Consider the following 27,473-nt stretch of genomic DNA (forward strand, 5'->3'; position numbering starts at 1 on the left):
AGAACCCTATATACCCGCTGCTTAAAAAATCCCATCAACAAAACACACAACGAAAGCATTTTTCCCCAAACCAAGACGAAGACAAACGAGGGTAGACCATTTCTGTAAGGAATTTACAGGCCGGGATCAGCCTCGTGTCTCGTGCTAGGTATATCGTATAATTTAAATCACTTCACTTAGGGCTACTCGCACCATCCCACTAACCCGGGGCTAACCGGTTAAACCGTTAACCTAAAGCCAAATTGTACTGGTAACTCCAGGTTTAACCGGTTAACCCCGGGTTAGGAGAATTGTGCAAGTAGCGCTTAAGTTCGTTTAAACTATAGAATAGAATAGAATATCTTTTATTGTATTGTATACGATACATCAAAACAAAACTTATTTAGGTAATCCGAATTTTAGATGTTCAGAGGTTGGGGGTGCGCACAAGATTATTCTTTTTCTACATTAAGAACGTACCTGGTCTGCATCAAACAACTGACATAGAAACATTAATGTTTAATAAGTAGGTTAATTAACAGACAGACAACAAACATAAATCATACCTACTTCGCAGATAAATTAATAAAATAAACCTTAATATACAGATACAGCACTCAATGTGGTTACACATTGTAAATGTAGATGTAGTGTAGGGACGCCCGGCCGGAAACAGGCGGGCTGTCGATCACGTGTCGCGTTCATTCAGCCCAATTCCCTGAGGCTGGAGCTGCAGGTTACTGTCCCGGCGGCATTCCCACACTATTCTCCTCAAATCTCCTTGTTTTCCTGCAGAACAGAAGTACATCTTTAAGTTAGACTTCTTTTAGTGGTTGCACATACCTATTAACTGACAATCAAATTTATAAGTTAATGCAATCAAAAGATACGTTCGTTTGTGTTGCATATTTCATATAAAAATCAATATTTTAAAAACCTATCTAATTTCTAAATTAAGAGTCCCCAGCAAGCTCAGTATTCCATAATACAAACGTAGTTACACGCTCATTTTAAAATGACTAGTTAGATTGCTTTGAAACTTTGTACAGGATAAGGTATATTTAGTCCTGTAATTACTTTATATGTATAGCTTGAGATATCATAGTTAAAAAATACAGCGACTTTAAATTTTTCATACAAAGTTTGTTTTTGTATTATTTTTGCATGTAACTCCTCTGAAGTTGCAGGTGTGCATAGGCTACGGAGACTGCTTACCATCAGGCGGGCCGTATGCTTGTTTGCCAACGATGTAGTATTAAAAAAAAACGTTTATTTTATAAGCTAGAGCTATATAAACAATTGAAGCGCTGGTGGCCTCGCGGTAAGAGCATGCGACTTGCAATCCGGAGGTCGCGGGTTCAAACCCCGGCTCGTACCAATGAGTTTTTCGGAACTTATGTACGAAATATCATTTGATACTTACCAGTCGCTTTTCGGTGAAGGAAAACATCGTGAGGAAACCGGACTAATCCAAACAAGGCCTAGTTTACCCTCTGGGTTGGAAGGTCAGATGGCAGTCGCTTTCGTAAAAACTAGTGCCTACACCAAATCTTGGGATTAGTTGTCAAGCGGACCCCAGGCTCCCATGAGCCGTGGCAAAATGCCGGGACAACGCGAGGAAGAAGAAGAGAGCTATATAAACAATTACAAGACTAGATAATACCTCATGTTATGTGCAAAGTTTCATTACAATCCAACACGTAGTTTTAAAATGAGAATAAAACTCCGTTGGTACGGGAAGGTGAAATTCGGCCCTGCTTGCCGGGGATTCTTAATAACGAGAAATTATAGTTCTATTTTTAATTTTTTTCCGACATTCAGGCCAATTCGAACGTGCAATCATATCAGAATGACATCAAAATGATGTCATTAAAATATAGTGCATTTCGCTCGTACTTGACCGTACATGTCTTAGGGTCACGAGAGAGGGTTCGAACCCGCGGGTGGAAGGTCGGGACTTTAGATACCCATCAAACTATATCCCCATATAATATCAACCGTTTAACCCGTTTCAAAAAGGGCATTGGTAGGAAAGCTGAATGTGACATTAAGACTGGGACGCCATTGAGAGAGAAATCACGATTTGCATTCAGAACTGGATTATGTTACAACGTAAAGCAATGCTGTCTTAAGAGGAAAGACGGCCAATTCTCCATACACCCGTAGTAGTTTGTAAGATTTTACAATAAACTTCCTAATATTATAACTGAATTGTCTGTTAGTAAATTTAAAAATTATGTAAAACGTAAGCTTATCTCTAAAGCCTATTATAGCACACAAGACTACATGAATGATGAAACACCGTGGGATTAAGTGTGATTGTAAAGAATGAATTATTTATTGTTATGTTATTAATGATGAAATTGATAATTCAATGTATATATATACCGTATTATTTGACATTTAGATTTTATCCTAGAAAGGTTCTAGACTAGTATTTTTATACAATTTTGATGTTTGACGATCCTTTTGTGAAATTCTTATTATTAAGTTTACCATATCTATAATAGTTCAATGTTTTTTTTAGAACAATAATAACTGCATCAATAAATTGCTCTGATATTTAGATTAAGATGATATTTGTAAAATTTGTCGATTTAAAAGTGCTTGTTGCTAGGCCTATTTGAATAAAGAATATTTTGACTTTGACTTTGACTATGAAAAGGTGAAAGTCAAAGTCATATATACCTATTCTTTATTCCATTAGGCCTAGCAACAAGCACTTTTAAATCGACAAATTTTAATACACGGTGCCCGTGAGCATTGCGAGAGATTTTAACGGTGCATTCCTGATGGCAACAGAAGCAAAAAATGTTATATGACTTTTTTGTTTCCTTTTTTCCCTTTTTTTGAACACTCCTGTACATAAAACGTAATTTTTATTGATAAACACATAACCTAAAATTAACTACAAAGATTTTTATTTTATTTGGGGGTAGCATCTCGAATACATTTTTTTAATTTTTCGATGTCAATCAATAGGTACTCGTATGTCCAGACTAGACCTCAAAGTGGCAATACCGCAGTCAAAAATGTGTTTTGTATCGACTTATGGCGAAAGAATGATTTCGAACTAGGCCTAATCCAGAAAATTTTATATGACATTTTAGTTTCTAAATATTACCAGGAATGCTTAGTTAAAATGTCTCGAAATGCTCACGGGCACCTTGTATATAATATAAGCGGTGGTGGCCGAGTGGATATGACGTCCGACTTTCAATCCGGAGTTCGCGGTATCAAATCCTGGCTCGTACCAATGAGTTTTTCGGAACTTATGTACGAAATATCATTTGATATTTACCACTAGCTTTTCGGTGAAACACACAATCTACCGCCTCGACAATAGAGGCGTGTTCAGCTATTTTCGAGCATCTTGGCCGCTCCGTACGTTGTTCCACTTCGGTGTGCAGGTCAGCCCAACTCCATAATTGAGCATTTGTATTCATAATTGGCTCAATACCTACCGCTGTTAGTTCATTTGCATTTAGAAGACTGCGACTGCATTGGACAAGTGCCATTACCATAAGATTGCCAAGAAACTATGACCCTGTACTATAAGCATTGTAAGCTTTTAACGGAGTAGTGGCCACTATTATTTATTTTTCTTACTCTTCTACTGTTATCTGTCATTTATGCATTCATTAACACGAATATAATAACATACATAAAAGGTTTAAAAAAAGTCTATATTCTCTATTCCTCATAAACAGCTCTTGTGCTTTTAATCGCTATAACGTTACTGCGATTAATGGCTACCAACCTAACAAAATCAAAACGAATACAGTTTTAAACTAAGTGCATTGCTGCCAACTTACAAAATATTCATTTGGTTGCATAGTAAAAACAATCACTTCATAAGTCAGAAACACGCATGTAATAACCCGTAATATAGCAACACCCATAGACTACGAAGACCGCTTAGCGTTGCTTGTTAGTCTCCGTAGGCTACGGTGGCCAAAATCGAGAAAAAACTGTCCAAAAATTTAATTTAGCAAGTAGCAAGTACCAGGGCCTCATGAGTTACGAGAAGGTGTCGCTGACCGGCCGGGCCGGGCGCCTAACAAGGTATGCTCGCGCGTCTTGGCGATGTACTTTTGATTTGTTTGCCTAAATTAAGATTTATTTATGTTGACTCGTAGGAAAAGTATTGTATGCAACGTTGTATAAGTAGGTCAAAAAATGCTCGTGGCGTATTCCTTTACTAAGGCGTAGGCTCATATTGTAACTCACGCCACTCGCCTTTTTTGACCCTTCTTATACAACTGTTGCATAAAATACTATATCGTATGGCATATCTATGTCACTGTAGAGCTAAGATGGTCGGCTTTTTATCATTTGTCACCATACCAATCACTTCGTAACAAGTATGTAAGCGCGAAAGTGACGGGCATAGTGACAAGTGATAAAAATGGAACCATGATACCGCCGCTGGATCACATAGAGAAACTTATAGTTAGAATTTCGCCCTTTGTTATTGGCGTGAATAATGCACGACTTTCACTTCATATCGTACGAGTATGCATCAATCAGCGTCGAGCGATCTTTAAGGTCGTGTCTAAACCCTTTTAAATTAAACCATAATAAATATCTTAATCAGAATTAAACCGGGCCCTTGGAAGGTTTTCAACGGTAATTTCACTCCCTGTTTTTTACATCAAAAAGCTTTGTAATTCAATACCCAGAATTCAGATTAAGACAATATTGCGGTTGTTTACGGAAACCGACGAATTTGGCGTTTAAGTAATTTCATTAATAACGGAATTTGAGGAAAACCGCGTAAATTAAATTCGTAATCGCTGGCAAATTGGGCTTTACGCCCACAAATTCGTACAAATTCTATGTAGTAATAAATAAACTAATAACAAATTTCAACAGTAAAATTAAATTAATTTGATTGAATTTTCATATGTCATATCACTAATCTATCTGTCTATTGTACTAAGTGCTAATATTTGTCTACCATTCTTCATCAATTCTCATCTACTCAAAGGTTAACAGGAAGAAATCCCTTAAAGGGATAAGTTCGCCTTTGTACTGCTTATCCTGTGCCATATTTATATTTTGTCTTTTGTACAATAAAGAGATTATACATACATACATACATACTAATAGTCATAATTTATGAAGCTGGAGTGCAGACCCACCCATCTATGCATCATCGGAGAGTCCCACCTCCCGGCAAATACCTTCATCGTGCTGTTCGGACTCCGTATCAGTCTGAACTAATAAAAATATTAGGGATTGCTATTTTTCGGAAAACCAATTTTTGGATTTTTCTGCTCAGAATTACAAGGACTACGTTTTCAAAACGATTTCAAAAGGAAAATATTGTCCGTAAATAATGTAAGTTTTGTGACGTATTTTCTTATTCATTTTGTATGGACTGTCACAAAACTGACACCCAAAATTTGTGAAAAAACTGCGGACACATTTTCCGTTGCATCATTCAATAATCTTCGTGATCCTGAGTCGCAATAACCCAAAAAAAATTAGCTTTTTCAAAAATGTAAATGGCACACTTTTTTCTGAAAACCCCCGTAAAAACCTTTCAACTCAATACCCTTTAAATATCCAATGAATCTCTTACAGCCCTTTCCGCACAATTGTAACGGAAATTGCTCCAATTTCCCACAATTCGCTTACGCCCGAAGCAAACAATACAATCCCACGTTCCAATTATATCGGACGCCATTAGGACGTGCATTGCTGGTAACGAAGTTGCAGTGTAGTGTAGCTACAAACTAGGTACCGTTCGAATTCATACTACACCAGCATTACTGCCAGCAGTATTGCAGCGCGATATTGTGCGAATTTCAATTATTTTTCTTCGATCTTCACCAAAGAGTTTTGGCCGATTGGTGTCAAGTTTCGGCGGTTCGCGGCCGGCTCCCTGACACAGCGGGGTTGCGAAATGCATCGCAGCCATAGTGTTTGAATTTAGTCAATTTGTGTAAGAATGTCCCTATAATGTTTATTTATTTAAGATATATTGTATAAAACGTATGCTAGTTTTAAGGTATTTCTCTATGGGCTAATAGTTGCCTGAAAATAAAGATTTTTCATAAAATAAATAATATATAAATATTTTTTAAATATTATAGGGACATTATTACACAAATTGACTAAGCCCTACAGTAAGCTCAAGAAGGTTTGTGTTGTGGGTACTGAGACAACGATATATATAATGTATAAATACCTAAATATGTACATATAAAACGTCCATGACTCAGGAACAAATATCTGCGCTCATCACACAAATAAATATAAATGCGCTTACCGGGATTCGAACCCAGGACCATGGGCTTCATAGGTAGGGTCACTACCCACTAAGCCAGATCGATCATCATTATAGTTTTTCCAAACATTATGGTTACGGTGACAATACAATACAATACAAATATTCTCTAGTGCTCACCCCAATACCGAAAACAATACAAAGAATAAAGAAAATTAAAAAGAGGCAAAACAGACGTCCTTATCGCTAAAAAGCGATCTCTTCCAGACTACGTTTAGATAGCGGAATTTACATTACTGCCGACTGCCCGGTTTTTACGGCAGTAATATCGCGCTGCAGTACTGCTAAAGCAATTGTAATCTGTATCCGAACGGCACCTTAACTGAAGGTGGATCTGCCTTCGGTACAAGGTTCCCTAAATCGACACTAATAGCAATGGTACCGTCAATACAGTTAATTAAACTATCTTGAACCTTACTGCCACGAGATAAAGTATAACATTGGTCAGTGCTGTTAGTGGTTGCTATCGTTGATTGTTGATAATAAGAACACTAGATGGAGCCTGTGTGGTGGGCAGTATGTTGCGAGGATTTAGGAACTAGTTCATTTTGAAAATTTTCTGCTGTCCTGGTTATTATAGTAGCTAGGGTAAGCCGTCTATTACTAGCCACCCTCCAATTACTGACTACCTTATACTAAAAGGGATTCTGTTTAATAATCACACAAATTTTCAAACGCTTCTAGTTCTCATGGATCCTCCCATCACTGGAATTCTTCTTAAACACATACAAGAAAATAATATAAAACTTTAACGGCTCTACATTTTCTAGTAAAATCATCTTATGTCTATTGTCCATTTCTTATCTCTCCTTATGTTGGTATGCCTTCTAATTGTCAAAACTGTTACCTTTCCCGCTCTTTTTCTAATAAACTGTACATGTCCTGTGTTGTATGCGATGTCCATAACAATAAATGTTTTTTGTTTTAGGTACCTACCATAAATCCTTTTACCAAACCAAAATTTATCATATACCGAACATGCTTATCGTGCGTGGTACGTCTTAAAACGTCGTCATTGGCAAAATCCCTCCTGCCAAAACACAAGCGGGGAAAGCAAGGAAAAAAAAAATCACACAATCTAAGTTAATGATCAGAACGATAGTTATTTAGTTTACTTGAATTGTGTAAATAAATAAATAGAATTATTATTTTAGCAATTTTAGTATAAGGTGGCCAGTAATAGGAGGGTGGCCAGTAATAGACGGTCCCTATAACGTAAGTAAACAATATCTTACTTAATAATGGTGGAGGGTACAATAAGTTTTCTGCCAACAAACTTCTATGCAGTTAGGCGGATAAGTAACAATAATGAATGTAACTTCTCTTTTTTAAGGTTGACTCACGCTACACAGGGGCAGGGCCGGGCCGGAGCTTCCGGCGCTTCGTTTTCTATGGAAAGCATTACGTCATCACCGGAGCTCTGTAGTGGCCCGGTGCGGGCTCGGACCGGAGACTAGCCGGTCATGCTATGAGCAAAAATCGGACTTCCCGGAGCCTCCGGGCCACCCGGTGACTCAATTCTTCCTTTCGGGTGATATTCCACTAGTCTAAGATCTTTGTCCAATGTGCATTGCGTCTCACTCTCTCATTAAGCAAAATGTCAGACGCAAATACACATTGGACCAAGATGAAAAACCAGAATACCACCCTTCGCAATGTGCATGCTCGGATGTGTCGGTATATATTTGCCAAAATAAGAAGGTTACAAAACGTCATAAATTTGTTTGTTAAATATGGATGGTATAGCCAATACATTACTTGGTCGGGTTATATTTTACTCGGCGCAGAGAGAAGTTAATTAACAATGACTGTCAATCTCTATATGAAACCAAATTTCTGTAAATAAAGCTACACAATTCTACATATTGCCGGTTTTGTGGAAAGCAATAAAAAAATAGTACTTATATTTATTTTAGTCACGCTGGCTCCACATTTTACTTGAGATAGTTGATAGCGCCAGACAAGTTGCCTAAGAATTTGTTACCAATTTTAATAGTAAATGAAGTGGAATAAAAAAATGTTCAGAAGAAGCAGAGCTTTAAGAACTAAATACTGCCGTTTCGTACATATTGTCGGATTATCATATTATTGACAATGAAATAAATTATATAACAAAAGAATAACGTACTATAAGTATATATAAGTCGTTACGTAGCCGCCTGTTGTCTGCCTCTACATTTAATCAATTGTTTTTTTTTATTTTCTTTTGTATCTTTTTACTGAGGTGTTCCAATAAAGAGTATTCTATTTATACATCTATCTATCTACGCAAGGTTTATTACAAGCGACTTAGTTAAGTATTTATTTGACCTATATATATTTCCCGAACAACGCGGTATCCGTGAAGATTCAGTCTTTATTATTTACTTTTCCATGTTAGGTGTTACTACATGAAAGTCGCAACGGTCGCAACACGGGCGACTCGGATATATACGTCAAAATTATATAAGTTGCATAATGTCTTGATTTATTTTGTGAAATACGGAGGTGTTGCGGAAATGTAATTTAGTCGGATTATATTAAATGAGATATCTAGTAATGTTACTGCTTGTAAAAATTATTCATTAATGAGCATGTAGGTTATAAATAACAATATACATAATGGATATATACAGATGATTACTATAAATTAATATAAATATACTAATTTTTTCTCATATTCCCACGTATTACTTTTCATTTCGTACGAAGTTATATATAATGAAATATCTCGTTAATAAATTTGTAGATTACGGGAAACTATTTCTTTTACTTAATTTAGAGCAGAGATGGGCAAATCGTAATCGATTCCTGATTCCACGATTACTTGATTTTACTTTGTAATCTACTACTAGGTGTCAGATTACTTGTAATGTAATCAAGTGAAACGGTAAATTACCATTACATATTATGGAATCAGTAATCATCTATACAAATATTACCATTACTAATAATTGGGAATCATTGTCGATTGCAAATTACTGGAATTGTTGACTTGATTACTTCCAGATTACTTCTATATGTTAAGTGTCTTTTAAACGAAGTTTTCTCAAACATACAATTAAATATCGTGTTGACTGATTCGCATACGTGGCATCCGAATTTAGGGTCAATTTTAAGATCCAAGATGGCAGCAAATTTTTTTGCAATATTCTTTATTATACTCGTTTTCGACTAATTCGTATACAAAATGGATAGGTAATATAGGTATATTTTATGCAATTCCGTCCGTGCATTCTGAACTCATAATATGAATTATGATTCACAATGTGTAAGGCCGACCTAAGGGTTCCTGGTTGACTTGCGTGACCCTAAAAACGTGCCGCCATCTTAGATTTCAAAATGGACCCTAAATTCGGACTCTACTTAAGTATGCGAATTTTTGAGAAAACACTATACAAATCTCGGCGAGAAAAAAAGGATTGCTCAAAGAAACTCAAGATATTCCTGATTCCACATCCATCACACAACATGTATGAAATAAAAATAGTTTCTTCAATCATAAATATTAGTTTTATTTATTGTACTCAACTAAATAAAATTAAAATAAACTTGTCGCTATTACTTAAGCTTTAAATTAAATATGCGTAATTAAAATTAAGTACGGCTTTAAAATTTATCGTTTAACCCTTTAGTGGGTAACGGCAACGGTAACGCCTTGACTGTACTTGCAGTCGAGTTCATAAATATATGAGCATTTTCCATAAAAAAAAGGTTTTCCTAAAGTATAATTATGAATGATGAACTTTCCCATGTACATTTATTTGTGAAGCCCTGGCAATACTCATATATTTATGAACTCGACTGTACAATATCTTTCATTACAAAAGAGTGAGGTGGGTCCAGACACAATTGACAATATGAATTATCGGTCAGGTACAAAGCTAAGTGAATTATTTCTTAGATTTAAGAATGTTTTTCATTATTCAAGTTGGCTTTTAATATAACTCGTCGCTCAAAGTTCTCGTCTGTTAATCGGTTGCTTTTTGGAGTATTTGTCATAGTCGCATAAGAGAACAGTCGTTCTACGGGAGCTGAAGAGGTCAGAGGTGTATTATACTTCAGAAAAACTTTTTTTATCTCAGGATATTTGTTCAGGATATCTAATGACCGTGATGTATCTGATAGATATCCTAATATACAATATTCTGCTCTGATTGAGTGTCCGCCGCTGCCGCCGCTAGTGTTGCTGTCACTATTTGAATTACTGAAATCGTAAAACGCGTCATCAAAGTCATGTGTATGTTGAAATATCTCAGGCTCGATATTTGAATGATGTTGAGATTCCTCCGATACAGCCGTCAAAAACATATTTTTTAACCTAGCGTGATGTTCGGAATCCACGCATTGGTACCATGAGTTCTTGAACCTGGGATAGCTGTGAGCGGCGATAATTGCTTTTTCTGCTGCAGGTCCTGTAAGTTTCAATAAATCGTCGAAACGACTCTGCACTTGTTTTAATAATTGAACCGCAATTGGTTTACAATATTGATAATTGTTTTGCTGTAGGGCATGTACTTTTTTTTTAAGCATCAGTAGTGTTGGTAGCAATAAACCGTAATAGGTATTATTTTCTCCTTGAAGAATATCCAGTACTGCTGCTACGGGTTTCAAACAAGACAGATATTCTTCTATATAATTGAAATCTGTATTACGCAGCGGATTTTCCAAACCGAGCCCTTCATGTAGAACACTGTTTTTTTCTTTAATCGATAAAATTTGCTTTAGGGCATCATACATACTGTTCCAACGAGTTTCGCCTGGTCGACTAAGATTATGTCCCAATATATTTTGGATGATTTCAGAGCTTTTGGGACGATTCGCCATTTTCCAAAGACGATTACATTTATCTATTACACTCTTATGAATGTTGGACAGAGCAGTGTCAGTGGTAAGTAAATGTTTTAAATCTGTTGTGGCTATCAGATTCAAAGTATGGGAACAGCATCGCATATGATACGGTAGCAGTGCATGATCATTTAAAAAGTCAATACAACCTTTATTTGAATCTGAAATCATCAAGGGCTCTTCTTCGATATCATCATTAGAGACATTAGAAACGGTCTCACAATTGTCATTTGTTTCTATGCTACCTGGGTGAACTCCGAATTCTTTAAAAGCCTTAACAAAATTGCTACCATTATCTGTAGTAATAGCAACAATCTTAGGCAAATCTAAGTCAAATTCATGTAAAATGTCTCTTAGTAGATTAGTTATGCGTTCATAATTATGCACTCCCGGGAATCTCCGACATGCCAATGCCCTCGATGATCTTAGAAAAGTATCAGGATCGATCCAATGTGCCGTCAGGCCTAAAAAACTTCTTTTCCGGCTGGACCAGATATCTGCAGTTGCACAGATAAAATTTACCCTGCTCATTAAATCTTTAATTACTTTAACTTGATCATCATAATGTTGATTTATACGACGGGTCAAAGTTGTACGACTCATAATAGTCAATCCCAAACTGTCGACATGCAGTCTCTTTAAGATTCGAATGAAATGTGGATCTTCTACACAACTGAGTGGTATCATCGAATGTAAAAAAAATTTTACTACGTCGCTATCAAACTCTTCTTGAGAGTAAGAGCTGCTAGTTTTAAGCACTTGACGATTTTGAACTGATGTTGATTGCGGCTTTTTTCTTTTCTTCTGTATGCAATATGATTTGTATTCTTCAACACAGTCAGGTCCATGTTTTCTCTTCAGGTGTTTAATGAAGTTGGAAGAGCATTTTTTATAGCCTTTTACTTCAACGTTTAATGGTAAACATTTCACGCACGCTGCCACAGTGGACGAATTTGTTGTTTTAGACGTAATTTTGGAAAAAAACGTACCATCAAATAAAATTTCAGATTCGGAACTTGAGGCTGATGTTTCTTCGCCGACAGCTGGTGAATCCAAATCCATAGTGGAGTTATGGGATGGATTTATAAATTGGACTATTGGATTGTAAACCCGCTGAAGTGTAGTTACATTTGTCAAGTTCAATTGACATTGTCAGTGAGGCATATTATAATATTTTAGTAGGACCTCTTCAACGTTATCTAAATAGGTCTGATAACACAATTATAGCGGCAGAGACGATTCAAAAACATTATGCACTACATCTGTACTCTGTACACTTCCTTGGGAATTATAATCTGGTATCTGAAGTGTTTATTTAACACGTTCACTGCGGGAAAATCTTCAAGTTCGAGTACAGGTACAGGTGTAATGAATTATACTTACTTTACTATCGTATATTGATGAAAATTAATAAAATTTACCCTATCTATTTTAATTTGCTTTAGGACTCTCCCTGAAATAGTTGACAAGGCACGAATAATTTCCATAAAATACGACGGGAAAACATTATTTACTAAAATCGTCTGCATATTTTTCAATTTTATTTACAGCCTCAAACCAAAATGTTTCAAATACTTGTGGAGGTATCTTCAATAGTTGTTTTCTTAAATGTGATGGCTGTGTAACACATGTGCAATTATCATCTCTTAGGTCTTTATTGTAACGAAGGCCCTTTTCTTGGTGTTTTCGAAATACCTCCATTACTTCTTCCCAACAATCTTCAAAATCTAAAAAGTGTTTTCGTTTGAACATCACCTTCAGGCACCTCTCACGAAAATTTAGCAGACAGCAGCATAAATTGGGCTCTGTAAAATAAACAGGTACCTAACATAAATAAACATGACCTTTTTATGGTTTTAAAAATAATAACTATTATTTGTTTTATATCTTACCGTAATTGGCATTTCCTTGACGAATTTTGGTTATTTCTAATTTTGCCTGAAGTTCCATTTTAAAACATCGAAATTCCTCCACATCAATCATGCATGTCATTGTGTTATAAATATTAACCCAATTTTTAAGATTCAACACCAAAATTTAATGTGAAAGTGAAATGCTAGAATGACATGTAGACCAAAAACAATTTTAGTGACATTAACAAAATTATAAAATAAGGTTTGCCAATTAAGTAATAAGCCTGGAATTGAAGTAAAGTAATTCAGATTACTTAAGTACTTGATTACCGAGGAATCAATATTACAGTAGTGGATTACAATACCGATTCCAAAGGAATGGATGACAGACGTAATCAAAGTACAGTATTACATTAATTTTGATTACCCAAATAATCGATTAATGAGGAATCATGATTACTGGAATGTAATCGTGTAATTAATTCCAAAAGGAATCGATTACGTCCAACTCTGATTTAGAGTCCAACTGATCTTCTGTAAATCTGCCTGCAGAGAGTACGAACATCATATTTCAGTGCAGTTGTTGAATTACTCATAAAGGTGCCTATATTTCATTTGCAATCTGTCGTTGGCGATATTATTGCTAACTGCTCGCGTACGATGCATTCTCCTGAAATAGATAGGCCATACATTTTTTCAGGCTGTAGAGAGCAGCACTAGCATGTATTATAAACCTGAGAGTAACTTATGCATACTATGCCTTAAACAGTTTTTTGACAAGTTTTCACTATGGCATTGATGCATCAAGGCGTTTTGGTTACAGATGGTCTAACGCGAAACGAAATTTCGTTACCTATCTGCCTCTCTGTCTATCGAATATGCAAGAATGATGGAGGCAGAAACCACAATTTAGATTTTCCATTTCGCGGTAGGCCCCGTGTGCGTTAGTAACGCCCTCTACGCAGAGTTTTGCGTAATATTCCCTATTTTATGCCTATTATTACTGTAACTACTGAAATAATACAATAATACTCTTCGTATGTTTTATTGTTCTTAAATTAATGATTAAGACGTGGAACGCATAATTTCGTCAGGGGGAAGGGGAAGCCTATGTGCCTCTCTTTCGCACAAAGAAAGATCGCGCAGTGATAGAGAGGCGAATAGATGAACTAATGAAGTGGTTCGCGGTTATAGCCCTTACTGTATTGTAGTATCGTAAGTGTCAGGATGTCAGGACCATGATAGCTATTTATAACGATATAAATAGCTATCATGGTCCTGACATCCTGACGCTTACTCCCAGTTTTAGTACCTTTTTTGTATTATTTAGTACATGACATCAAAAAAATTTTACTTCGCTAAAAATCGAGAAATATTGAAAATAATGTGGTCAAAAAAGTTACAGTTAGAATAAACTTTGTATGTGCACAGTGGTGCAGCCACTCAATGTGAACCGGGCCTTCAATATAGTTCAACAGTTAATATTTTTGGCTAAAACAGTTATGTATTTTAGAGAAGTGGAAATCTTGAGCGTTTCGGGGGTTTGAAGACACGAGGGTTAAACAATTTTTTCTAACGACTGAAACACAACATTTTTATAGTACATATGGTACTACTTTACCGCACTAGGGCGTTAATTAGCACTTTACGCGCCTATGTCGAAAATTTAAAGTGCCATATGTACTGTAAAACGTTGTATATGTGCGAATAGATAATTGGCAACTCGTTTCGATTTAAAACACTCCTTTCGATCGTGTTTTAATTTACTGCCACTGGTTGTGAATAATTGAACTCGTTATGAATTAATGTATAATTACCACACCAACGCCAAAAAATATTTAAACTTCAAAATCATCACAAGTAGTCGTCGTCGTTAATTTTACATTCCTAGGTGATAAAATATTTCAAAATTTGAATTATTAAATTACTTTGCATTTCTTGTGAATAAAATGTAAGTAACTTTCCCATCCGTTTTTAAAGAATAACGGCAATACATGCGAAAGACCGACTATGACTGTTAACCACCGAATCCCAGCGCTCAAAATGTATTCCACTGATGTCATGCTTAAAACAATCCAACATTTTGAGAATAATATGGTTAGTTATAATTTTTTACCCCTCTCATTTCTTGAAAATATAATTATGTTGAAACTCAGTAAGAGTTGCTGGAGAGATGCTATCTAGCAACCCTTACTGGACTTGTACTCCCTAACTATAGAGCTATTTTTTAATAAGTAAAAAGAAATGCAAAAAAGCAGTTACTTCTTTTACAGTCAAATATCCATTAACTTTATAACTTTTTAATATTTTGTGTTCTACGTTGTATCGATATATGTGTACCCGAAGTCGATAAATGAGAACTCTCTATGACAGTTCAAGAATGCCACAATAATTCCGGTCTCTGTTAATAATAGTTTGCCACCTTATTGACGTGCATTTTTACATATCAAACAAACAATAAATAAAAAATATTGAATGTGGATACATTCATCCTCCTTAGACGTGGCTGCTACAGTCTTCACGATTTTATTTGCCGTGTGATCATCGCTTTCCAGTTGCAGCTTGTTGCCATCGAGGAATGTCCATAGTATATGAAAAAAGAAAAATGTTTATAATACCATTCATTGTATCACAATATCGACTAAGTACTACTAGAGGGCACCTTTAACCTTATTTTGGCAATGTTAAATATCCTTACAATTGTCTATTAATGATAGTTTTCAGTAAGTAGCTCATAATTGGGTAGTTTCTCCCCTACACCCTAAATTCATCCAACGAAATAAAATGTTCCGTAGGGTATACATGGTGGCCTATTTAGATCGTTCAGTATGGGAAAGTTTGAAACTATAACACATACGAAGATCTGTTCTAGGAATCATGCCATCGATTTTCTATATATAAAGACGGGCCAATAACACCTGCTTTGTATCTACTGTTTTATTTTTGAAGATTCTATACCTATGTTATAATTATCACCTACTAAGTTTTTGAAATTAACAAAACTAAAGCTATTTTAGTCTAACAAGCATATTGTTATACTTTCTCTTTCACATATGTAAACTATTGAATGAAAAACAATAGCCCATAGGTAAGCCCATATAATATACCTAAGCCCTAACTCGTAAAATACTTGTCAAGGAGAAGTTATATTCAAATCTTCATGAACACGTTTCACCAAATAGCACTGTTTAAATGCAAATATAAAAATATACTATATGTAAAATATTTGAAGAGTTTCATCCATTATTCCTGGGATCCATTATCAGAAATAGATCTTGACTAAAATGAAGCTTAAAAAATAACTTGCAGAACAATCTCAACGAAGAAGATATCGCCAAACGTGAAATACGCGTAGTTAGGTGTTCCGTCTGGTCTTCATCAGCAGTTCCACTTAATTAAATGTCACTCACTTTTTTAATGTAAATGCTTGATTGGTTGATACAACAACAAATATATACAGGGTGTTTATTTAGTCACCTGCAAATAATTTACGAGGTGAATAATAGGTCATACATTCCTTTGTACATCTCTACAAATTTTATGATATGAGCTCTGTTCATGGGTTCTGCTCGTTTGCCTCCTGTATTTAAAAAAATACTTCTACTTAACATAACGCCATTCCTTTGTACATCTCTATAAATCTTCTGATACGAGCTCTGTTCGTGGGCTCTGCTCGTTTGCCTCCTATATTAAAAAAAAAAATTCTACTTAACATAGTGCCATTTCTTTATACATATCTACTTATCCTATGATACAACCTCTGTTCATGGGCTCTGCTCATTTGCCTCCTATATTTAAAAAAATACTTCTCCTTAACATAGCGCCATTTCTATGTACATATCTACAAATCTTATGATACGACCTCTGTTCATGGGCTCTGCTCATTTGCCTACTATATAAAAAAAAAATACTTCTACTTAACATAGCGCCATTTCTATGTACATATCTACAAATCTTATGATACGACCTCTGTTCATGGGCTCTGCTCGTTTGCCTCCTGTATTTAAAAAAATACTTCTACTTAACATAACGCCATTCCTTTGTACATCTCTACAAATCTTATGATATGAGCTCTGTTCATGGGTTCTGCTCGTTTGCCTCCTATATTAAAAAAAAATACTTCTACTTAACATAACGCCATTCCTTTGTACATCTCTATAAATCTTCTGATACGAGCTCTGTTCGTGGGCTCTGCTCGTTTGCCTCCTATATTAAAAAAAAAAAATTCTACTTAACATAGTGCCATTTCTTTGTACATATCTACTTATCCTATGATACAACCTCTGTTCATGGGCTCTGCTCATTTGCCTCCTATATTTAAAAAAATACTTCTACTTAACATAGCGCCATTTCTATGTACATATCTACAAATCTTATGATACGAACTCTGTTCATGAGTTCTGCTCGTTTAGCTCCTACTTAAAAAAAATCGATTCTACTTAACATAGCGCTGTTTCTTTGTACATATCTACCAATTCTATGATAAGAGTATGACCTCTGTTCATGGGCTCTGCTCGTTTGCCTACTATATAAAAAAAATCTACTTAACATACCGCTGTTTCTTTGTACATATATATCTACTTATCCTATGATAGGTACGACCTGTGTTCATGGGCTTTCCTCATTTGCCTCCTATATTTAAATACCTAATACCAGACAAATGCGAGCCGGACTCGCCCATCTAGGGTACCGTAGTTTTTAGTATTTGTTGTTATTGCGGCAACAGTAATACATCATCTGTGAAAATATCAACTAACTATTACGGTTTACGAGATACAGCCTGGTGACAGACGGATAGACGTACTGACAGCGGAGTCTTAGTAATAGGCTCCCGTTTTACCCTTTGGGTACTGAACCCTAAAAAGGAACTTTTACTTATCATAGCGCTCTTTTTGGATATACTGTATAGTAATATTGAATTTACTGCTCTTCTGACCTATTTCGGTACCTTTTATGTACTTAGTACATACCTACATACATATTAAGGTTATACAACTATTATTTCTAGAATCAAAAAATCAATACAAACAAACCTACGTTTAAAATACGTGTATATTACACGTATTTTAAAAACATAATCCTCGAAACTCGAAAGCTCCTCTTTTTGTAAATGCAATGCAAATAAAACGCATTAAACTTAATCATGACGTCACGATCAAGTATCATTTAATAAGGGGCGTTTCGTGCGTAGATAACGATTGTCAGATTTGACTCTCATTTCTAACTTTTGTATTGCTTCAATGTTATGGGTCCCATAAAGACATGTTTCTTTTATAAAAACTTATTATCTAGCCTAGCCTTTTGGCAGTATTTTCTCGAGCTTTACGCAGTTGATTGAGGAAGCTGCCATACAAGACAAAATCATTTTCAAAGCGACTTTCTCTTAGAACACCCCATCTATCCGTCTATCTATCATAATTTATTTCAGGCAACTAGCGGCCCATAGATAAATACCTTAAGATTAGCATACACATTATAAAAATATATTTTAAAACTAAATACTACAAATCACATTATTTTACTGCGGCATGAAACTATTTATCATAAGACATACCCTTTGAGACTGTCTACCCATTGTTTTTGTATATGACAGCTACACATCCTTTCAGCAATGGCTTTTAGGAACTGCAAACTAATAATCTATGGCCCGCTGATTTTACCAGTGCAATCAGTCAACTTCGGGCAGCTTGTGGCATGCAGTTGGGGAGTAACGATCTCACGTACCCGAGTGTTCCTAGGGAGTTCTGTCATTCGAAGGAGGGTGGGTGGGACAGGATTATCTGCTTCTGGGTTGCCTTGGCCGGCCGGCCAGGGTGGAGTCGTTAGAGCTATAAGTTCCAAGGGTGGAAGTGCAAGACGCGAGTTGGCACAGTGTCTGTTACAGCCACTGGGTTGAAAGCGGTGCACGCCTCTCGATACCCCTGAGCCGCTCACACCAGTGTTACTCTTGAGCCATCCCAGATGTCGCTTTTTGTGTCGTCTGCCGGAAATAAAATTGTATACCGTTTTATTAGGCAGGCGTCTGGTTTTTTATCCCATAGCTCAGTGTTTAGCCCATCGCTTTCACACAATAACCTAGTTTATTTTAGATTCCAACAACTCTCAATAGTCCTTACACCCTGTCGGGCCTGCCTCTGCGTGCGTCCTATGACATGGGCAAGGGCAGCATCAGCTCGGTGTACATCTTACATTTCATGAACGTGTCAAAAGGGCCTCTACGTTAGGTTAGGGCTCGGCGCACGCTTCTCAAAGGTCCGGAATACCATTGTTCCGTGATGGGAAAGACATACAAATTAAAATAATAATAATCGTTAATGCAATGCAGTGCTCTATTTGTCAAAGAAAATAAAATTGTTTCACACTCACAAAACATTCATTCTTATTTTTGCTTATTTTTTCATACATTAAGTATCTTTCTGTAAATAAGATCACAATTTTCTCTCTTGTCAGATTTATTTTACTATTTGAATAACATGACAGCGTCAAATGTCGTAAAAAGTATACAAGTAAAAAGGTTTAAGAAAAGAGTCCGCAACATATTATTTATTAGACCTATTAGCAAAGAATATCCTATTAGTACGGTCGCGGAAATTGATTCTTTAGCAACTTGCGGTTCAAGTAAATTTGGCTGTACATACTTATGGTAAGAGCTGTCCATTGTAACGTGACACGTTAACTGCTAAATAATCAACTTCCTCGACTGTACTTACAAGCTAAGCCTAAAGTGCCATGGCAATTAATGCAAGCTTACGAATAAATAAAAAACCAGACAAGGGCGAGTCGGACTCGCCCAACGTGATTCCGTAATTTTTTTAGTATTTGGTTTTTTATATACTACGTTGGTGGCAAACAAGCATACGGCCCACCTGATGGTAAGCAGTCTCCATAGCCTATGTACGCCTGCAACTCCAGAGGAATTATATGCGCGTTGCCGAGCCTAACAACCCTCCTTCCCCTCGTTGAGCTCTGGCAACCTTACTCACCGGCAGGAACACAATACTATGTTGTTATAGTGGCAACAGAAATACGTCATCTTTGAAAATTTCAACTGTCTATCACGGTTCATGAGATACAGCCTGGTGACAGACGGACGGACGGACGGACGGACGGACAGCGGAGTCTTAGTAATAGGGTCCCGTTTGGGTACGGAACCCTAAAGATGAAAACTGCTGCCATGTTACTATACATTTAAGAAACACAGAAAATCTGGAATTGACATATTGAAAAAATTATATTGTTATCTTCTTCTGCACGACTTTTTAGTATGAGGAAGCTACTTAGGTACGTAAGGCTACCCCCGATTCATTTGTTATGAGGGGGCCCTCGGCCTTAGAGCACGCATAGCACAAGGGCTACGCCCGACTTTCTCAATATATGAGGCCGCCGCTGTAGCCCGACGTCAGAGCGTTCATATCATTTCGGGCTAGCATGACGGGCTACGCAAGACTCCTTTGCCATCTCACTTACTTAAAAAAAATCTTAAATTTAATACTCTTTTACTTGAATAACCTTTTCACTTTTAGTTACATGTATGGCGTGCCTAAAAATTATATTTTTGTACATTTGAACTTCTAAACTAAGTAGTAGCTTACCATCAGGCCGGCCACCAACGTAGTATAAAAAATACCTACTTTCCACTTTTCTCTTTTGGTTATCTTATAGTTTTTGAGTAAAATAGCTGTGACATATGGACAGACAGATAGACAGACAGATGGACATGACGAAACTATAAGGGTTTTTGCCATTTTGGCTACGGAACCATAAAATGCACACTGTAAATTTCAACTACCTAACCCACTCGTATTATAGATCAAAAATTCCTTTTCCGCAAGAAGTGAGTAAGCCAGTAAGTAGTTTATTATTTGTACTTGTTAGACAATTCTATCTTAGTGTACCGAACTTAAAGGTTATTTTTTTACTTTGAGAGCGCACCACCGACATTCTTAGTGGTGTACGCGTATTTCTCTATAGCTGAATATCTTATATATATCGATGCTTTAAAATGTTGTGGTATTCCTACAGCCATTTTAAATATCTTCTCTTTTAAACTTAAGTTTTTCATGCATTCCTGAAACGGAACAAGTCTATGATAGGATTGATGGGAGAAAATAATGCAAAAACGCGGCATTAAGAGCAATTCCTAGCTGAGCAACTTTTCAAATCTCGAATTTTTGAAGCTATGTTTCTGTCGCGCTGCGGTGGGCGGGAGCCGGAGCTATCTAAGTGTGAGTGCGCGCACACAGACGCGAGACTCGTGCGCTCGCTCATTGCGCGCCGTTCCGTCGACATCGCCCGCGAGCCAGACGGAATTTATTCTGCGCTGCCCGACGCAAGTTGTTTTTGTTGTTACCACGTAATATTGTTTTTCATTTTTATATTATACTGTATCTATTACACCCTAATACCAAACACCCTATCACCTGTACTAAATGTATTTTACACCTATGATGACGAAATAATAAATGATTGATTGATTGATTGATATTAATTACCATATAGGTAAAAACTGCAAAAAATAATGATGTCTCAGCTTCGGTTGTCGTTGTACAGTCAAGTGCAAAAATATGTATCGAAAGAATCGTCTCATAAATATGGTACTACGCTCTTATTACACTAAATGCTATGGGACATATTTTTGAGTAAGATGTGTACACCCATATTTTTACACTTGACTGTACCTATCCGTATCAGTAAGTTGGGAGTGATCATGGTGTGTTGTGAAATTTTGTAAGTAGGTATAAATATACCTATGGTTAAACTACAATCTATTTAACTTGTAGTACGATGGGGCTAAACTTGGGCCGCCTTATTGAAGAACGTATCGCAATGACAATCTGGGTAAAGTATGTTGGGATAATGCCGGACAATTTTGGGACCAATTGAGAGAACTCGTGAAAAAATGTTTTTTCGAGATCTCACCACGTGAAAGATTCTTGAAGTACGTAGCGAATCGTTAAATAATAACCGTAGATTCGGCCTGAATTTTGGTAATCTTCAATATAGAACGGTTTTAGCTTTGTACCTGTGTAAAGATGAGACATACTTTTTTTTAGGGTAACGAGTGTTTTGCCATCAAGGGAGAACATTGGATGGTGAAAAAAAGTTGCTTCTAATGGAAAGAGAATAAGGTATCACAAAGAAATAGGTCCGGTGTCTACCCTTTTGTATCCGATCTTAACCCTGATACAAAAATTGGTAAAATTGTGGCTCTCAAACTTTGATACCTATGTCATAAGGCAATTTGATAAGTAAACAATGTGCTAAGAAACTACTTATTGTAAGGTTTACCCGAAGTAATAGAAAAAAACCACTAAAATAATAGATACGTTGCGAAGTTTTGACAATTTAAGATTTCGTGAACTGTACAGGTTTAGGGAAAGTGTAAATGTATTGTTTATTGAATGGAATGTACTGGAAGATATTAAGTACTTAAGTAGGAGGGACAAAAATCAAAATAAAAAATAATCGTGCCCAGTCATTTTTAATGAAGGTCGCCAAAAAAATAAGAATCAAACTTAGAAATCAAAAAGACTAAGTAGTTCTTTAAAAAGGTCAAGGTCACTGAGAGCCCATCTTGAAGTATGGAAAATAATTAAAATTGCGATTTTGTTGGTTTAATTTTGCAATATATAGTTGATATACAATCTTTTTTTTTTTTGATAAAATGTAAGGATCGTATGTAAAGAGTAAAGTAAATAATTAAATATATAGGAAAAGAGAGCCCTCTTGAAGCATTTTAAGGAAACTAATTTCGAAGCCCTATCTCTATTTTGTATCCGAAACTAGCAATGTATGTATGCGTGCACATCTACATATGCATCCGTATGTGTAGGTACTTTATTGCGAAAAATTGCTCATTTGCTATCTATTTTACTCGATTTTGTTATAAATTTCAACATGTATCATCATCCCTATACAATATAAATACTCTTTATTGCACACCTCAATAAAAGAAAACAATACAAAAGAAAACATACACATAAGCACAGGTAAACAACATGCGGTCTTATCGCTAAAAGGCAACCTTTGGGTTGCGGAAATTAAAAAAATTACATTGTCAGTAACCGTCGCGCTGGTAGTGGTACTGGATAAAAATAATGGTACGAAAGTGTGATCAAGAAAACAATAAATGTGATAATTAAGGTCAGTAGGTAAATTGAAGAAAATTTAAAGTTTGATAATCACTGCTGTTTTTTAAATAGGTAAAGATCTGATTGTTTCTGGTCTCTCGGTCTACAGCAGTGCTAGGTCTGTTAACACAATTACAAAAACAAACACAGTTTCATCACAATACGCAAAATAAATTACAGAGCGAAGATCGGATAGAAGGAAGAATTCGCGAAATTTACCTTGCTCTCTGTGATTGCACATAGCACAAGCCCGACTCCCTGAGCGACGCGGGGACACTGACAGTCGAGGCGCAATGAAATGGCGTCTTACACAATGTTGTCAACATTAAAAAATAAAGCCAAATTAGGGGGAAATGAATGTCCTACGTTCTTCACCCGCATCCGGTATTTACCCAACATACCTTAATCGTTGAACCGCCGCATTTCAAAATGGCCCTTATTTTGATATCGGCTAGCCGTAATGTAATACGGCGGATTATACAATACGACTGCGATACTTATATATAAATCCCCTCGTCAATGTAATTTCATTAAATTTGCTATCTAGTGGCAAACATTTCCGTGGCCAATTCCGTAGCCACCTGGAAGGAAAGGCTGCGCTGGCATCCAAAAAACTGGGTGTGCTCAATAAAGCGAGGCGATACTTTACTCCGGGGCAAAGACTGCTGCTTTATAAATCGCAAGTCAGACCCCATATGGAGTATTGCTGTCACCTTTGGGCAGGAGCACCTGCATGCCAGCTTGGACCATTCGACTCAGTCCAAAGGCGCGCTGTACGAATCGTCGACGATCCCAAACTCACAAGCGGTATTGAACCTTTAAGTCTAAGGAGAGACTTTGCCTCCTTGTGTGTGTTCTACCGCTTGTACAATGGGCTGTGCTCTGAAGAATTGTTTGAGATGATGCCAACGGCCGCTTTCTATCACCGCACCGCTCGCCGTCGGCAGGGTGTTCATCCTCACACCCTAGAACCTAAATGGTCGCGTACTGTGCGGTTTAAGAGGAATTTCCTCCCGCGAACGCTTCGGCTGTGGAATGAGCTTCCTGCCGAGGTTTTCCCGAGGGGCTACAGTATGGGGTTCTTCAAAAAAGGAGTGTACAGGTTTTTAAAGGGTCGGCAACGCGCATGTAATGCCTCTGGTGTTGCAGGCGTCCATAGGCTGCGGTGACTGCTTACCATCAGGCGGGCCGTATGCTTGTTTGCCACCGTCGTGGTATAAAAAAAAAAAAAACATCAAAGTAGTTATCTTTTACTTGTGACGCACAAGTGTGAGCAATGTAAAATACTATATTTCTAAAAAAAATTGCCTACTACGTAATAAAAGAAAATGTGATTATTAAATTATAATACGAAAGGTGGTCTAATCGCAAAATGCTGTCGTTTTATTTAAAATAATGAAATAATTAGACCAGTTCCGAAAGTACCGGGAAATCCCGGTTCTTTAAAACAGTACCGGTTCTGCAATCCCTAATAAGGATGTTATGCCCATCACTATTCCTTCTGTGTACGTATATTTAGAAACTGTCTCCGCCTCCAATTCGTGCGATAAGGACAACTGCAGCTCGGACCGAAATTCACTCGCAAAAAACTCAAAAATCGAGGTTTCGCTCTCGACTGTTTCCTCCTCCAAAACGCAACTAATCATTATGAAATTTTGGAAATTGCAAGAGGAAGAAATAATCAATGCCGCTATGTTTTGATTTTTTGGATATTTTTTGTCATATTTGTATACTGTGCCTTTTTTTACAGCCAATTCAATTTAGCCGTTTTTGCGATTTTCGAGGCGCTGTATCTTTCTTCAAAATAAAATAATCCAAAAAAGCAAAACATAGCGGCACAGATATTGATGATATTGATCTTATTTGAAAAAATCACTGCTCTAGGTTAAACATCCAGGGAGGAATCAGTCGAGAGCGTTTGTATGGAAAAATCGCAACTAGGAATTCCTCTTAAGCAAAATGATCATTTGTGATTCAGGGTTAATATCTATCGGGTATCACTGAACCCCAACGGATATATTTTTGCAATACAACACAAATGCACACCTCAATAGAAGAAAATAATACTGAAAAACAATAGGCCTGTCTACTCGCTAAGAAGCACTTAGGGCAGCTTGTGATGAGTCAATCTCTAAGTAATCTGCCTAGTTACCTACCTTAAAACGAGACCGCTTTTCCATACAAACGTAGTCCCCATTACGGATAATATTTTTACAGTACATATGTTGCTACTTTACCGCACTAGTGCGAAAATTAGCATATTACGTTACTGTGTCGAACATTTAAAGAGCCATGTACTGTAAAACGTTGTACGATACATGTGCGAATAAGTAATTCGCAACTCGTGTCGATTTAAAACACTCCCTTCGGTCGTGTTTTAATTTATCGCCACTTGTTTCGAATTTCCTATTTTTCGCACTTGTATCGTAATGTACTATTACAAAATTGGATGTAGAACGAAGGGAATATCAATATCCAGAGAGGAAAATGGGGACTATGTTTGTATGGAGAACCGGTCATCCCTTTTCCTTTTAATAGTTTAATATGCTTCGGCACATGATTATTTGAGACAATATACACGCATTGTATTTCCATTACCTTAAGCAGAGAACACGGTGGCTTCGAAAGAGTCTCGGGTCATGTGGAAATAAAGCGCTTCACATAATGTTGTGTAATTCTCCTTTTTCCGAAAGTGTCCGCGAAATGTCCAAATGCACAATTGCCCAGAGTATGCAGTATTCTCTTCATCAGCTATTATGGCAGCCAGGGCCAATATTTTGATTTTATTATTTATTTATATATCGACTTGCTTCCCATCGAACCAATTTTTTCAATATGATTGACATTTGTGACATTTGTCATGAACAGTCCGTTATTTGGACGGCTCGGTGAGCTCGGACAGCCCGGCCCGGCCTGTCTCGCGCTCGGAGACTCAACGATAGTGTCAACGCATAGAGATACTATAATATAGAGATGATGGCCCGGTCGCCCCGGCCCCGGAACGGTCCGGCGACGGTGGCGCTCCTGAAAGTCCGTGTGACGGCTCGCTCCGGTCCGCCCCGGCCCGGTCCTGGCACTGTGTAGCGTGAGTCATCCTTTATAATGAATAAAATTAACATCTTTTGAAATGTGCAGTACCATCTTAGGTACAATCCACATTAATTTACACCATGAAATTTAACCGGTGATCAGGAAACAAGTTTTCTAATTCAGTCATCGAGGGCGATCGCCTTTAACTATTGGAGCAACCCCGAAATGCGATAAAAATTGACTCTCAACATAACGTCAACATTAGACCAGCCGAAATTAATGAAACAGCTTATTGTTTGGTGATTACGGGATTGGTTCCATAGTAAAATGTGATCGCCATCGATGACTGAATTAGAAATATTGGTTCCTGATCACCGGTTGAATTTCATGGTGTATATAGTGGAATTACCTATGATTAAGGCGAAGTTATGAACTAAAGGCGAATTCAGGGAACGTATTATTGCCAACCCTGATTTTTAGGGTTCCGTACCCAAAGGGTAAAACGGGACCCTATTACTAAGACTCCGCTGTCCATCCGTCTGTCTGTCCGTCTGTCACCAGGCTGTATATCATGAACCGTGATATTTAGACAGTTGAAATTTTCACAGATGATGTATTTTTGTTGACGCTATAACATCAAATATTAAAAAACAAAATTAAATAAATATTTAAGAGGGCTCCCTTGCAACAAACGTGATTTTTTTGCCGTTTTTATAGATAATGGCACGGAACCCTTAGTGCGCGAGTCCGACTCGCACGTGGTCGGTTTTTAATAAATTGCAACATTCATAACGAAATTTGCTTATGTAGGTATTGCGAAAAAGTTCACAGACACAATACGATCAGCTACATTGTACGAATTGTACGGTGCACGGTACGTGGTGCATTATCCGAGACGTGCGATATGCACACGCAGGGTTGTCACTGGAATGAATACAATGTACAAAGTGTGATTTCATTGTTCTGGAGTGTATGCAATTTTGAGTCGCAGAATAAATTTCTTAATTTGACTGTTTAGGCCAATCAACAAGAAGGGAAATGCTTGGAACACAATCTTTGTGAAAAATGGGGCCTTCGAACTCCCCTCTCCCCCCGGAACAAGGGCTACGGCCGGAGACTTTTGATATGTTCACCTCCTAACTAGTCCAAACAAAGTTACGGAGTCTAAAATTGTGTTCCAAGAATTTCCCTGTAACTTTTTTGAGCATTCGTTGCGTGGCCTAATTTGTGTACAGTGGTTTCATTGTAGGATACGAGTATATGAAGAAATTGCTAGCCCTGTTATTTCACAAAAAGTTGTTAATTTGAATGCTTTACATAAAACGAATTTCTTGATTTGACACTTAGGTATTGCGAAAA

At 36.9% G+C, this 27,473-nt stretch overlaps 2 protein-coding genes across 2 annotated transcripts in view; both read right to left on the reverse strand.

Moving 5' to 3' along the window:
* The window catches only part of LOC133520941 (uncharacterized), a 107,310-nt gene that overhangs the window by 49,958 nt on the left and 29,879 nt on the right, over positions 1 to 27,473 (reverse strand). The window lies entirely within an intron of this gene.
* On the reverse strand, positions 9,744 to 13,464 carry LOC133521660 (uncharacterized). The gene is made up of 2 exons (XM_061856747.1): positions 12,994 to 13,464; positions 9,744 to 12,906 (listed from the first exon to the last, which is right to left on the reverse strand). The coding sequence occupies exon 2, from the start codon at positions 12,161 to 12,163 to the stop codon at positions 10,160 to 10,162; it is 2,004 nt and encodes a 667-aa protein (XP_061712731.1). The 5' UTR covers positions 12,164 to 12,906; positions 12,994 to 13,464; the 3' UTR covers positions 9,744 to 10,159.

Source organism: Cydia pomonella, chromosome 9, assembly GCF_033807575.1.
Source record: "Cydia pomonella isolate Wapato2018A chromosome 9, ilCydPomo1, whole genome shotgun sequence".
Lineage (NCBI taxonomy): Eukaryota > Metazoa > Arthropoda > Insecta > Lepidoptera > Tortricidae > Cydia > Cydia pomonella.

Bases quoted from the DNA above. Each gene is read 5' to 3' on its own strand.
- LOC133521660 (XM_061856747.1), bottom strand. From the start codon at position 12,163: ATGGATTTGGATTCACCAGCTGTCGGCGAAGAAACATCAGCCTCAAGT.